This window comes from Aulonocara sp. 'chitande type north' Nkhata Bay, linkage group LG20 (assembly GCF_057382095.1).
Source record: "Aulonocara sp. 'chitande type north' Nkhata Bay isolate Kocher_YH1m ecotype deep benthic linkage group LG20, A_spYH_male_GT1.1, whole genome shotgun sequence".
Lineage (NCBI taxonomy): Eukaryota > Metazoa > Chordata > Actinopteri > Cichliformes > Cichlidae > Aulonocara > Aulonocara sp. 'chitande type north' Nkhata Bay.
In genome coordinates this window covers 21,167,054-21,181,396 of record NC_141363.1, presented here as the reverse complement: position 1 = coordinate 21,181,396, position 14,343 = coordinate 21,167,054, and the positions used below count along the sequence as shown (strand labels likewise).

Here is a 14,343-nt window from a genome sequence, read left to right as displayed (position 1 = left end):
CTAGTGGTGAAAGGTTTTACACACCATAACTTTACATTTATACCGACTTTGTATTTGATCATTGTTAAATGTCCTTGATGAGTCTTTGTGTGTGTGTTTCAGAGGTGCCGGACTCTGAGCGAGCATGCGACACTCTGTTGATGTGTATCGTTACTGTGCTGAACCACGGACTGAGGAATGGAGGGGGAGTGGGAGACGTCCTCCGCAAACCATCTAAGAATGTACGAGACAGTTTTTACCTGAATGCTGCTCTCCGATAACAAAATGCACAGCCTACATCTTTGGCTTTTATCTGACGTTTTCTTTATCATGTGGAAATATTCTGCCACAGAAGGGTGCAGTTTGGTTTTTAAATTAGCTGTTACTAAAAAAATGATCTTAAACTGCAGGACTATAAATGCTAGCTGCTCTGAAGATGAAGTTTTAAAATAGATAAAAGATCATCAGGTAAGAAGTTAGTGCAGAGTGAAGGCTAAATTCCTTTCCCGGGTCTGTGTTCAGGAGCCACTGTTTCCCGCTCGAGTTGTGTATGACCTGCTGTTCTACTTCATCGTCATCATCATCGTCCTCAACTTGATCTTCGGTGTCATCATCGACACGTTCGCAGACTTGAGGAGTGAGAAGCAGAAGAAGGAAGAAATTCTGAAAACAACATGTTTCATTTGCGGTTTGTAGACGTTCTTCACACTGTGACTAACAAACCAATCAGCTAACAGTAGATTTGTTGAAGGAGCTTGGTCTTCTTTGTTCTGCTGCAGGCCTCGAGAGAGACAAGTTTGACAATAAGACGGTGTCTTTCGAAGAGCACATCAAACTGGAGCACAATATCTGGAACTACCTCTACTTTATCGTTTTGGTGCGGGAGAAAAACAAGACGGACTACACAGGACCGGAGAGCTACGTGGCTCACATGATCAAGGTGGGAAACGTTAAAGAAAGAAAAGTGACATGGCTGCGATTTCAGGTTCACAAATAAACTGCTTCTTCTTCTGCTGCTTCAGAACAACAACCTGGACTGGTTTCCACGGATGCAGGCCATGTCACTGGTGGTAACAGACAGCGATGGCGAGCAGAACGAGATGAGGCAGTTACAGGACAAACTGGTATCAACCATGAAGGTGGTCACAACCCTGACCGCCCAGCTGACGGAGCTCAAAGAGCAGGTATTTGCACACAAAGGGACAGATGCACTGACAATAACAAAGTTGACTTTGATTTGACAAATTTCAGCTCGCTTTAACTTTTTTAAGCTAATGAATCTGTTTATAATTACTTTCATCAGCCAAGGCTAACTGGTTACCAGTCGGGTCAGCTACACGAGTTTGGATGAAATAGTCAATCATATGCAATCATTACCAAACATGGGGTATGTTTTCCATCTTAAGTTATGTTACAGCTACCTCAGACAATCAAAAAGTCCCTGATAGGTCAAAATATTAGGGTTAACATGTGAAAAATATTCTGCCCCACGACATGCTGGAAGATCCTAACACTGCAGCCCAAATCAAGTAAATGCTGACTATACTTTTGTTCATTCATTAAAAGCAGAAATTCATCCAGAATCAGCAGCTGATCTTTCAACTGCTTTCACAGTTAGCAGGACAACATTTTTAATGCACCACATTGGTGGCACCATAACTGAGGAGCAAAGCTCTAATCACAGCAGCACACATAAACACACTGAATCACAGCTTGGGTGGCGTTTAGTGACTCTGTGTGTGTGTGTGTGTGTGTGTGTGTGTGTGTGTGTGTGTGTGTGTGTGTGTGTGTGTGTGTGCGCAGATGACGGAGCAGAGGAAGAGGAGGCAGAGGATGGGCTTTGTCGACGTCCAGGGCGGAGCGAGCGGTGCGGTGCCTCCCAGCGCCGCAGGAGGAAACCATCAGATCTACAAAACATAAAGACACTCGACACATTGGCACACAGACGGATTTGATGTTCACTACATGGTCATCTCTAGATCTGTAAGCCATCCAGCTGGACTGATGGACACAAAGACAGAAACACTAGAACAGCTGAAGCACCTGCAGCTTTCACACAGTTTCATAGCGGCAAATATCCAACAGATTAACGTTCTGATTGTCAGCAGATTGCTGGTTGACAATAATAATCGGAATAGCTGATCTGACCCTCTTAAACCTGCAGCTTCTTCCCTGCTCAGGTCACAGGACAAATTTAGCCCTAAATTTTCCCATTCCAGGTGTTCTTCACGGCCCAGGTTAAAATAAAGCAGCTGTGGTTTTCTTTGTGCAGCAGAAGTTTGTGGATTCTTTCCACCTGGTCAATTTTAAATTAAGTGTATTTTATTAAGCTTACTTCTTGTGGAAACAGCACGTATTAAAGGTTTATGGCTTCAGGTGAAAAATACATGTGTAAAAGAAATTAGCCAGCACATGGCTATTTTATTTATGCAGTGCATTGCACAGCATGTCCAAAAATAATTCCTAAAGTAATTCCTTGTTTGCTAAACTAACACGAAGCTGTCTGAAAACAGCCCACAAGTAAGTTCAGACAGAAAAACACAGCTAAACTGTTTTAAATCAGATCTGGAACCTTTCACAACCAGGGTGAGAAGAAAAGCCCTAACGTGAGTGTAAGACCCGGCAAAAACCCCATAATAGTATTATTATTATTAATCATATTCATCTCAATGAAAACATTAGGGATGGTTATCATTTTTCAACACATTAATTAAAAAAATGTAATAATAAAAATGTATGTTTGGCGCGCTGATACTACCAGAGGTAGCTGTAATGCACTAAAATCATTGCCAGCAACAACCAAACAACAAAAGTAGAAGAAAAAGTGAGTGGCTAACCAATGTTTGACCAATAAAATGAAGCGAGATTAAAATGAGCCTCTGCTGCACAAACAGGGAAACACAAAGCCAAAGATGGACGCAGCTGTCAAAAGTCTTGTTCAGCTCTTATTCAAAGAAATATTGATATAATAACTGGCTAGCACGTGAGTCTAAGGAGCTTGGAGAGAAAAGTGTCTGGACTTCTTTATTTGTCTTGAAGACGTTTCACCTCTCATCCAAGAAGCTTCTTCAGTTCTGAGGTCAAATGGTGGAGAGTCCCAGATTTTTAAGCTCTTCGCTTTTGAGGTGAAACATGTAACTTCACGTAACTTAAAGAAGTCCAGACACTTTTCCCTCCAAGCTCCTTAGACTACGATGACCTGGATGACTGAGAACCTTCACAGATATAGCTAGCACAAGTCTGCCACAGTTATACAAGTCATTTCAGATCAGTGTGGGCTGGGTGACTGTCTTAAAAATAAAATATGAAACACAAGGCGATTACGCTCTGACACAAACATCTGGAGACAGAATAGTTCATTCCTGTTAGGCTTCAAGTCTTCCTGAAGGTCGCGGGTAACTTGTAAATTCTCAAGCCTCTGTAGATGACGACAAAAAAAGAAAAAAACATGTAGGCACGTGGACATCTGTGAACCTCTCGCTCGCCCGCTCATGAAAAACTTCCATTGATCAGACCCAAGTGTACCCACAGATGCACAAACTATAACACACAAATGTCCACATCACGTACCTGGTTTGAAGAAATGTTTGACTTTCCAGACGACTGTACTTAGAAATGTCTAATTTATCATCTAGCTGTTTAGTTTTTAATATTTCAGAAATCTGCTCATTAATGAGCACACAAGAAATAAGCTGTAGATGCCGGCATCCACACAGTAGGGGGCGCTGTAGGAAGCAGTTTGTGCATTTTGTGTCACATCTTTGGGTTTTTAAGATGCAGTCAGACAAAAATGGGAGCGTCATGGTGCAGCTGGAAAACCTCAGTTTCTTTTTTTTTTTTTTGCTTCTTTTTATCTAAACAGAAAATGAGTTCAATTTAAATTATTACTTAGACAGAATGTTTGATGGCTTTAGTGATAAAGAGAAAGAGCAAAAAGACCAAACTTCCTGTTTTGGGGTGAGCTCAAGCTTCTACCAAGTTTAATAAAAACTGCTAATGTGTGCAAATGTGTGTTTGTAAAACTAACCTTCAACTCACTTTAATAACTTTAAGAAAATGTAAATAGAAAGAAACATGCAGCTTGTGTTTGCCAATTTCATTTGTGCTTCTGTTTGTAAAGCGAGCTGAACACAGATGTGTGTTTTTGTTTTTTTAAATTGTACATCTGGGAAACTTGTAGGATTTAAGGTTTGTGTGAGATCAGACAGAAGCTATGGTTTGTTTTTCTTTAACGCTGTAACAGACGCTGGATGATGGATTTATGAGTGAAAATGTCATTTAGCTTTTTCATTGAGAAACAGACGAGTGAGAAGTATGAAGACGAAAATCCACGTTTTCTCACGTTTACATTGAATAAACTGTATTTAATGCAAACGATTCAGTTTTAGATTTAAAATGCAAATATTAAAGTTAAATGGTTTCACTTTAAGTTTGGGTCTCTGGGTCATAATTCTTATTACTCCAGCTGCTATTTTGAAAACTGTTTGGAGAACAAGAAGACAAATCTGAAAGGACTCACAGATAATCCTGAAGGGAAACGAAAACTCCGTCAGTTCTTTTCAACAGTCAGTTGAAAATGCACAAAACTAAAAAGATCTGACAATGTCAACGATAAAGAAAAAGAAAAAACATATTTCGACCCATCAGATGCAAAAGAATGACACCATCAGCATTCTGAAAAATATAATTTCATTAAATGTAAACTGTTAAAGTTTAAAATTTTTTAATTCACATACAGGAAATAAAGGAAAACCTTTCACAGCACGGTGTGCAACAACCTGTGTGATGACGAGCGACTGAAGATGAACGCGGGAGAAAAAATGGGAAACTAATTTTAGCTTTTGTTTTTGTTAAGGCACGAGCTGTTTCAATTTTTGAGGCTCGTCTCTCAAACGGCCTGACTGTGTCCTAAACTGAATCACAGCCAGTTTTTCTTTAGAACTGGATTAACAGGAAGTGAACGGCAGCTCTCCACAAAGCCAAAACTCCACCATCAGCTTCCCTTTAGATGCAACATGTGACCCGTGGATCTGTAAACGGCACACACACAGTGAGGTTGTGTTTCTGTGCAGGCTATAAATAGTGTTTACTGTTCTCAGTTCATTCGGCTCTGTGTGTGAGAGAGTTGTGCATGTGCAGTGCTGTGCAATATCTGGCATTTAAATAATATTTATGGTTAGATACATTGTTTCTATAACAGGTAATCTCCTGGCCTGTAGTAGTGATGTGTGTCTTTCAGTGTGTGTGAGAGAGTGAAGGATTACTGAGCTTTGGTGTGGAGCCTCAGAGGAATGTTGACCACAGTTGCTGTGTGTGTGTGTGTGTGTGTGTGTGTGTGTGTGTGTGTGTGTGTGTGTGTGTGTGTGGCTTCCTTACAAATATGACAGTTTCAGTTTTAGTGAGTCTCTAGAAAATCTGTCTGTCATTGTGAAGTTCTCTAAGGTGATGTGAGATTGTTGTGTGTGCGCCTGTGACCTCAGGTCAAGGTCATTTCTGAACTGTCTCGGATTGTGGGGTCATTTGGAGTGACAGCCAGGGATTGGGGGGACTAGCTCGGGGTTGCCATGGCGTCTCTGTGTTTCCAAACTAAAATAAGTTTATAGCATCCACCCATTGTTCTGGGATACACTGGGCTGTATGTGGGAGACGAGATGAGAGCGCTGTGGTTGGTCCGACAGCTGTTTAACCCTCCTCTCGTGTTAGGGTCGGCACCGACCCATTTTAAATTTCAAATGCATAAAAAAATCACATACATTTGTTTATTGTATCAAGGCTTTTTGACTTTGTCAGGAACCTCTATTTCTACAAAATAAAACAAAAAAAAATATTTTCACTAAATTATAAAATGCCCTAGTTGAAATTATGACCTTTGTGTTGTTAGGGTCGGTTTCGACCCAGGTATAATATTATGAGTATAAAGCAATAATTAAAGCCAAAACTGAAATCATAAGTGCACTGTCAGCTAAAACGCTTACAGCAAGCGCCTCTCCTAATCATATGAGCTTTAGGGGATTCTTATTTTGCATGTTTTTTGCAGTATACCCGCACTAAAACAAAACAAAATAAACACGGGCATGTGAGGTGAATTCACTATTTGAGTGGCCATTTGACTTCCAGAGTGCACATTTACAATTTGCAGCATACAAAAAATGAGAAGAAGATTCACAGTGAGCTAAGTTCAGGATCATATTTTTGGTGAAAATGAAGGAGAGGACACAGAGCAGCATAGCGATTCAGATGGGCAGGTTTCTACGGAAGAAGGCAATGTGGACTATCATCCAGAAGACACAGACACATCTGATCAGAGGTGGAGGTCGCTGGTGCTGAAGCTACCCCTGCTGAAAGATTCAAGTCCAAAAATGGTAAGATCTTTTGGAGCTCAGTACCTCATGATGTACATGGCAGGGCAGCTGCTGCAAATGTCATCAAAATGACCCCTGGAATCACAAGGTTTGCTCTGACCAAAGTCAGTGACATCAAGAGATGTTTTGAGATATTTATGCCATTGTCACTAGAAAGAATCATCATTACTATGATAAACCTTGAAGGAAAAAAAAGTCCATGGCGACATGATGAGGAATACCTGGATGCTTTCATTGTTCTTGCTGGAGTGTACAGATGCTGCAATGAGGCCACTGATTGTCTATGGGATGCATCGACAGGCAGAAACATTTTCTGTCACTTCACACATTTGATATCATTTTGATTCAAGAGTCCTCAGATTTGACAACAGAGAGACCAGACCGAGGTCTGACAAGCTTGCTCCCATCAGGGATGTCTGGGAGAGATGGGTGCAGCTTCTACCACTGATGTTCATCCCAGGGCCAGTGACAGTGGATGAACGTCTTGTCCACTTTTTGAGGAAAATGCCCCTTCCGGCAATATATACCCAGTAAGCAAGGGAAAAACGGCAGAAAAATCTGGGAAGCCTGTGATGCAAAAACCAACTATGCCTGGAATGTACAGATTTTCACAGTCAAAGCTGTGAGTGGCACCCCTGAGAAGAAACAATGAAAATGTGTGGTCCTCCATATGACCACTGGACTGCAGGATCACAATATCAGCTGTGATATTTTATTTTATTTTTTACCAGATATGACCTCGGACAAGAACTTCACAAAGGAAACTGAGGTGAAGCTGTATCATTGGGAAGTGATAAAAAGCCCACAATTACCCACGGCTATAACCAAAACAAAGGAGGAGTGGACTTTTTCTTTTTTTCAGTTTATATTAAAGGTCTACTGCTAAAAAAAACAAACTTTTTTTGTCTTTTCTTGATGTAAATGTCTATGGGTCGGAATTGACCCGTAACACCATAGATGTCATTTTAGTTATTAATCTTAAAATGAAAAAAATCAATAAAACAGATTTATTTAAGAGATGTGTCCTATACCCCTCAGTAATACTCAGGTAACACAGAAAACTTTTATTTATTAATATGATTCTCTTGAGGTTAATTTTACAGTTTTTTTTAATTGAAATCGAGGGGTATAGTGACAAAAAAAGACCCAGAGGCCCACGCCAAAGGTATTAAAACCAACATTTTCATGGATAAGGAAGCCTAACAAGGTAACCAAGAGATGAGAAACAAATTGGATGATAACTTATTGTTTTTAGTATATTTTATAGCTGATTTAATTCACGGGTCAAAACCGACCCGCTAACATAAGAGATGATAACAGAAAGCTAACACGAGAGGAAGGTTAAGTCTGTGCTTACAGACTTTATAGTGTATTATGCAGGCATTAACACTATGCACAAATGCTATGTGCCAATGTGCATTTAAAAGTTAAACTACAATCGATATGGTCCATAAATGTTTGCACAGTAAAACCATTTTCCTAATTTTGGTCCTGTACTCCATCATGACAGATTTAAAAAGGAAAACTGCATTGTTGCATTAACTGTTGAGTATTTCATTTATACCCAGGGGCCCAAATGTAAATGGACAAACTAACTTAATTAATGGATATCCTGTTAAAATGCAGCACTGTTTTCAGATACATGTTTCCTTTGTGTCTGCCTGTTGTTGTCTGCTGTTTGTGGCTCTTGCCTTTAGTTTCGTCTTCAACACTAAGACTGAGATCAAGTAATAGCTGTTAACTTTATCTGGGTTGCTTCAACTGCATGTTTTGGGCCACTGTCCATATAAACTGCAAAGCACCATCCAGGGAATCATCTGCTGCTTATGCATAGATACCTTAAAACTAGTGTTAGCTAATGCTATGACTTTGTTCAACCCTTTTCATTAAAGTCGAGAGTCTGAACTTCAGCGGGTTCTGGATCGTTTCACTTCAAATCAGTTTGCAGTGCATTAAATTGTCTGTGAATAGTTAGGGCAGTGGAAAGGCCAGAGCAGAGATGCATGCCAGCCACTCGCTCTGTGTATTTACCAGACTATCACCTGTGCTATTTGCACCTTGGCACAATGCGTCGCTCTGGCTTTTTACGAGGGGAGCTGGCAGGTTAAAGACCAGTCGCGTGTTTTGGAAACGTCTCCAGTCATGTTCCAGCGTAAATGATAAAGAAACAATAACCCACACCAGTCTATGAAACAGCTTTTGAGTCAATTTTGAAAAAGAGACTGTTATTACAGGAATGTAAGTCCTAAACCTTTATCCAGATTGAGATGTTTTCTTGTTGTTTTCTTTGGCCTCAAATAGGCCTGGTGGTGATGGCGCTCTTGACATGAATAACGTCAAATAGAAGCTAAAGTTTAACCCAAAATAAAATTGCATTACTTTTCCACTATGTGCAATATGATCCTCACCCTTAGATCATATTTTTAAAGTTATTTCTGAGTCCATCAGTTCAGCAGGGAGCAAAAAAACAAAACAGAATTTTTAAAGAAGGCATTTCAGAGTCAGTGGTTCAGTGTGTGTGTGTGTGTGAGCGCAGCATTTGCAGGGATTTATTGCGGCTGTGTGAGTCAGTAAATAGGCTTCACACAAACTTGTCCTGGTTTAGAGCGTATTAACTGGAGAGAGAAAGAGAGAGCATGGAGATGGATGAAAAAACGTAAAACTGAAAAGGTGGTTGGGACGGGAGTGGAAGGATGGTTTAGGTAAAAAGAGAACGGACACAACAGAGAGAAAAAGTCATGAATTCGGCAGGCGTCTTAGTCATTTCCAAGAAAAAGTCAAAGCACTCTGGAAAATGAACTATTAATTATTCCCTCTCTCCTCTGTCAGACAGCTGAGGGATGGAGGGATGAAGACGAGAGAGACAGCTGGTAGGAACGGTTGAATGGGTGGATGGGTGCAGGGCTTACATAGATATGTGTGGCGTTATCAGTAAGTTTGTGCGTAAACCTTTATTTATAAAAGGGTCACAAAGGGCTCAGCCAACAGGACGGCAACAAGACAGGAAACCTGACAGGATCACAGTGAACCAAACACCATAAGACGGACTTCTCTCTGCGCTGAAGTCAACTCGGAACATTTTGTTTGATATGATACACAAAAATCAATACGACACAAAGATAAATATCAGTATTTCTACTCTTTCTGACAGCTCACTTGCTAACATGGCCATCGCTGTTGTCCATCTGTCTATCCATAGATCGATCGTCAATCCATTCATCCCTCATGTAACTATCCACCTACACCAAACTGCTAAAAGTATTCAAACCACTAAACCACTAAATTGAGCTGTTTCAGTCACTTCCATGGCCGTAGGTGTCAAGCACCTAGGCATGCAGACCACTTCTACAAACATTTGTCGGTCACTCAGGAGCTCAGGAAGCATGGTACAGTGATAGGACGTCACAAGTCCAGTCAGGAAATGTCCTTGCGGGGATGGGCGTCCAGGTACACACCGGCTCACTCCTTGGCGGCCGCTTATCGGGGCCTGGAGCCTGGGGCTCGCTCGGGCCACTTCGGAGGTGGGGTGCCCCCGGCCTCTCGGCCTGGGGCTCGGTCACTCAGGCACGGCTGGCTGCCGGCGGAGCTCACGGGCGCGTCACTGCAACCCCCCCTGGCTTCTGCTCCGCGGCTGCTGAGTGAGCCCTCATCTGGGACTCTCCTCAGCTCTTTCTGGGACAGTGGCGCAGCTGCCCCTCTGTTGGTCTTCCTTGGTCTCTTGTGTTCTGGGGGCCTCTGGATGTCTGGAGTTTTGATCTCCTCCACACCTGCTTCACGCCCTGGAGGACGGGGCTGTGGCCCCCCCACACCCTCTAGCAGATCATTACATGAAGGAACCTTTTAAAAACAAGCGCGTCCATGCTCACAGGTGTACACACGGGTGATCACACACACAAACTACACCCTTTTTGGCTCCTACCTCAAAGCACACTGTGTTCTGTTGATCTTATGTGCTGCACAATAATGTTTAATATTTAGTATTTACTGTCATATTCCCATATATCATTGTGATGTTGTTTATTCTATTACTCTTGTTCTCTTCTGCTTGTTTTCTTTTTTCTTTCTCAGCAGGTGACCCAGGTGATTGATATATGCATTTTTTTTTTTTTTTTTTCTCTGCCCGTTCTGTTGGTTTTTGTTTTTTGCCCTTCTCCCCCGTCCCTCTTCTCAGCTGTTTCTCTTTCCCTCTTTCTTTCTCCCCTTCTTTCCCCCAGTCAAGTCTGTCCCGTATCCAGTAAGTGAAAATAAAATAAACAATAAAAGGTGAATCAAATGGACCATTACGGCAAGGCTGGGATGGTCAGTTTGGTAAAGTAAATCCGTTGGGCATCTTTCTTTGCCTTTAGACAATAAAAGAGCCAAATGGGACAGGCAAAAAAAAAAAAAAAAAGGAAATGTCCTTGCTACTAAATATTACACGGTGAACTGGTGTCATAAAAAGGTTGAAGCGATTTAGGAAAGACAGCAATTCAGCCACAAAGTGGTAGACACATAAAATCACAGAGAACATAGTGTGCAGAGGTCCAAAATCATGTGGCTTTCAGATTAGCTCAAAACCAGTAAACAGAGAACTTCATGAAATGGGTTTCCATAGTCCAGCAGCTGCATCCAAGCCTTACATCACCAAAGCATGGGCAGTGGTGTACGGCACGCTGCCACTGGACTAGAGAGGAGTGGGGACGTGTTCTCTGGAGAGACAGTTTGCACTTCTCTGTCTGACAATCCGATGGATGAGTCTGGGTTTGGTGGTTGCAGAGGCAACGGTACTTATCTGACTGCATTGTGCCAAGTGTAAAGTCTCAGGTGGGGTTCAGGAGTTGGGCTCAGGGCCTTAGTTTCAGTGAAAGGAACTCGTATAACTTCAGCATACCAAGACATTTTGGACAACTTCATGCTTCAGACTTTCTGGGAACAGTTTGGGGATGGGCTCTTCCTGTTCCAACACGACTGCGCACCAGTGCACAAAGAAAGGTTCATAAAGATATGGATGAGGGAGTTTGATGTGGAAGAACTTGACTGGCCTGCACAGAGTTGTGACCTCAACCCAACAGAAGATATTTGGGATGAATTAGAACAGAGACTGCAGCCAACCTTAGAGTCTGACGTCACATGCTTTTCTTAAAGAATGGTCCAAAATTCCCATAAACACTCCTAAACCTTGAGGAAAGCCTTCCTAGAAGAGCTGACGCTACTAGAGCTGCAAAATGTGGGCCGACGTCATATTAAATCTATCTGCCACAGTACTGCTGGGCTCAAAGCTGGAGCCATGGACAGTAGCTCTGTAGCCTGCAGATTCTTTTGGTAATCTTTATAATGTGACTGCCCCAACTTACACCACCTAATGCTATGTAATTTTCAGTTCCCCTGCCTGTTGATATGTGAGCTGGTCCTCAAAAACCAGCCGAACAGTGGAGCGAGCTGAGTTTTCATGAGATTAAAGAGGCAGCAGAAGGCTGGTTGTTCTCAGTGTAAAAATAGCACGATATCAAAGCTGAAAGCCTCGAGTTTAATCCCCACTGCAGATCTATTATTTCAACTCTGCACAGAGAAATCTAATGTCAAAATCCACTGCGGTCCAAATCCTGCCTGGACTCGCTCAGTGTGTCAGGTTATCAGTCAGTGAGACATGATGTGCATCATTGCCTATTTATTACTGTCAGTAACTGATGGAGGAAAACAGAGGATGATGGGAGCTTACAAGCAGCTTCTAAGGCTGGTGTTTGCTTGAAAAGACAATCACAGTTTATTAGAGTGAATCTTTTCTATTATTAACAGATAAAGAAGCCAAAACTCAGAAGACCAATGCCATTATTTTCTAATTAAAGTAGTGGTAGGTAGTTCATGGGTTTCCAGTTAGCATAGCATTAGCTGAATGTGGTTACACAGTATTTTATGTGGGGAAGCAATTATAAACATTCAAAAAAGAAAAGCAGTCGTACAAAGTGAACTGCTCATTTGTTTCCATTTCAGAAACGAAAATGATTTAAATTTTAACTGCATACAGATAAATGAATTTATAGCTGCTCAATCTGCTGATATAAGTTAGCATAGCTCACATCTACATAACTAATTATTCAGACTTTATTCAATTACATCTTTGCTTTCAATGTTTATGTGAATGAATATTCTATGAATAGAAGCAGATACTGAAAACTAACTACTGAAGACACGAATGACTTTCACCCATCAAAAGTCCTAGCACTGTGCTGTCATTAAAGCCAGTAAATATAAGAATTTTTGTTTACAGGTGGTCTATGAGAAAAAAAAGTTGAAGAATAAACAGGAAATTTCTGTGAATTAATATTTTTTTAAAAAGTCTGAGGCTCCAGCATTTATTTACCTTTAGAGATTTTAGAGCCTGAGGAGCAATGCTGACAGGTTTCTCTGATTTACCACATCAGCAGTTCATTGACAGTTTGGCTTAAGTTTGATGCCACGGGGTTAAATAAAGAATAATTGGGGTTTAATACCCAGAGATAGCCTGGATGGAATACATGTCAGAAAGATGGAACAAAACACAGATGAGCAGAAGCACAGAGGGGAAAGTCAGCAGTGGACAGTCAGTCTCCATAGATAGACCGGGATGCAGTGGGAGAAAACCGGGATGAGGAGGGAGCAGATGGGGCTTTGGTTCTGCTTTAGTTTGGTATTCTATCCTGACCACAGCAGGCCTTTTATGACCATCCAGCAGACCAGTCTGCCCAGTCAGCTGCAGGGGAGGGGGTCACATGCTGCAGTGACCTTCACAGTGAGGTTATAAAGCAAAGTGATGCTCTTTGAGTTGCGCTATTGTGTTTTTCTGCACATCCTCAAAGATCTTCAAAACAGAGCCACCCAGCACGGTAAGTACACTGCCCCCATTTTAATCATCAGATTTCTGTGATGTATGCTTTGATATTTGACATGACTGTAATAGATCCTAAGATGAATTTTATTTGTACACAGCAACTTGGGTAACTGAGTTTTTAATACAAAAAGTGCACAAATGTAAAGGATTCAAATTTCCCAGCAACCTCAGCATCTGAAGGTGTTACCCAGTGTGTAACTGTATGAGTCCAGTATGAGCAACACTGTGTGACACTCATCTAGTGAACTTGGGAAAAGTTTAGTGCAAGTTTGCTACTGAACTGAGGACAAGATGCACGGCTAATGGCTAACACCATTATTGTCTGCTCCTTGGTAACAGCTGTAGGATTGTGACGCAGTGATGAAGTTAGATGTACCTGTTTACTAATGTCCTACAAAAAAAATTGTTTTATATTTTTTACTTTGTTTCATTTTGCCAAAATTGCACGTTATTTCCTGTTGCATCCCGACTGGCTGCAGTCAGATTGTGAGATGGTCATCCTAAATTTCAGAAACAGAATTGTGTCCCTGCTGATTCACTAATGTCATTTTGTATTAGCTGATTTCTGGTCCATTTGACAACAGATACGTTTCTAATTTAATCAATTTAAATTGAATTTAAAAGACCCGGAGAGTTGGTTTCAAATCTGCTTCATTTTTAATGAAATAAGGTGAAAATTTAGCTTCATGAGCTTCAACAACTACAGAGTCTTTTACTGGTGCTCAAAAGTATGTGAATGTTCTTACTGAACCTCGTTAAACTAGAAAAGAAGAGAAGCCTCAAAATATAAACAAGTACTAATGAAACATTATTATTTTGCACTTATTTTATAAGAAGCAGACTGAGAAACAGGTTTCTGTGTATTTATCAACAGTGCAATACTTTACTCACCATATTTGAACTGTGGACTTTATGTGGACTCAGCTTGGACTCAGGTGAATGGATTTAGGTTTATTAGGTCAAATGTGGCCAAGCAGAAGATTTCTGCCCACTAATATAATAGTCTTCTTTTAACTCTGTCCTGATGTTGAAAAGGAAAAGCCAAGTGGACTTGTTCCGCATTTTTCTAGAGTATTTGAGCACTCAGAGTTTCTTATGAAAAGCCTCATTCATTCAAGCACTTTGTTCTATGCAGAATCACTTTTACACTAAGAC

The 14,343-nt window shown here is 41.1% G+C and overlaps 1 protein-coding gene across 2 annotated transcripts in view; it reads left to right on the top strand.

Annotated features, from left to right (window-relative positions):
- Positions 1-4,616, top strand: part of itpr3 (inositol 1,4,5-trisphosphate receptor, type 3) — a 71,216-nt gene extending 66,600 nt beyond the window's left edge. For both annotated transcript variants that reach the window (XM_086276722.1, XM_086276723.1), the window contains 5 exons: positions 103-221; positions 502-667; positions 759-919; positions 1,002-1,163; positions 1,783-4,616. In XM_086276722.1, the coding sequence (XP_086132848.1) occupies positions 103-221; positions 502-667; positions 759-919; positions 1,002-1,163; positions 1,783-1,899 (725 nt within the window). In that variant the 3' untranslated portion in view covers positions 1,900-4,616. The remainder of the gene's footprint in view (positions 1-102; positions 222-501; positions 668-758; positions 920-1,001; positions 1,164-1,782) is intronic.
- The last annotated feature ends 9,727 nt before the right edge of the window (positions 4,617-14,343 follow it).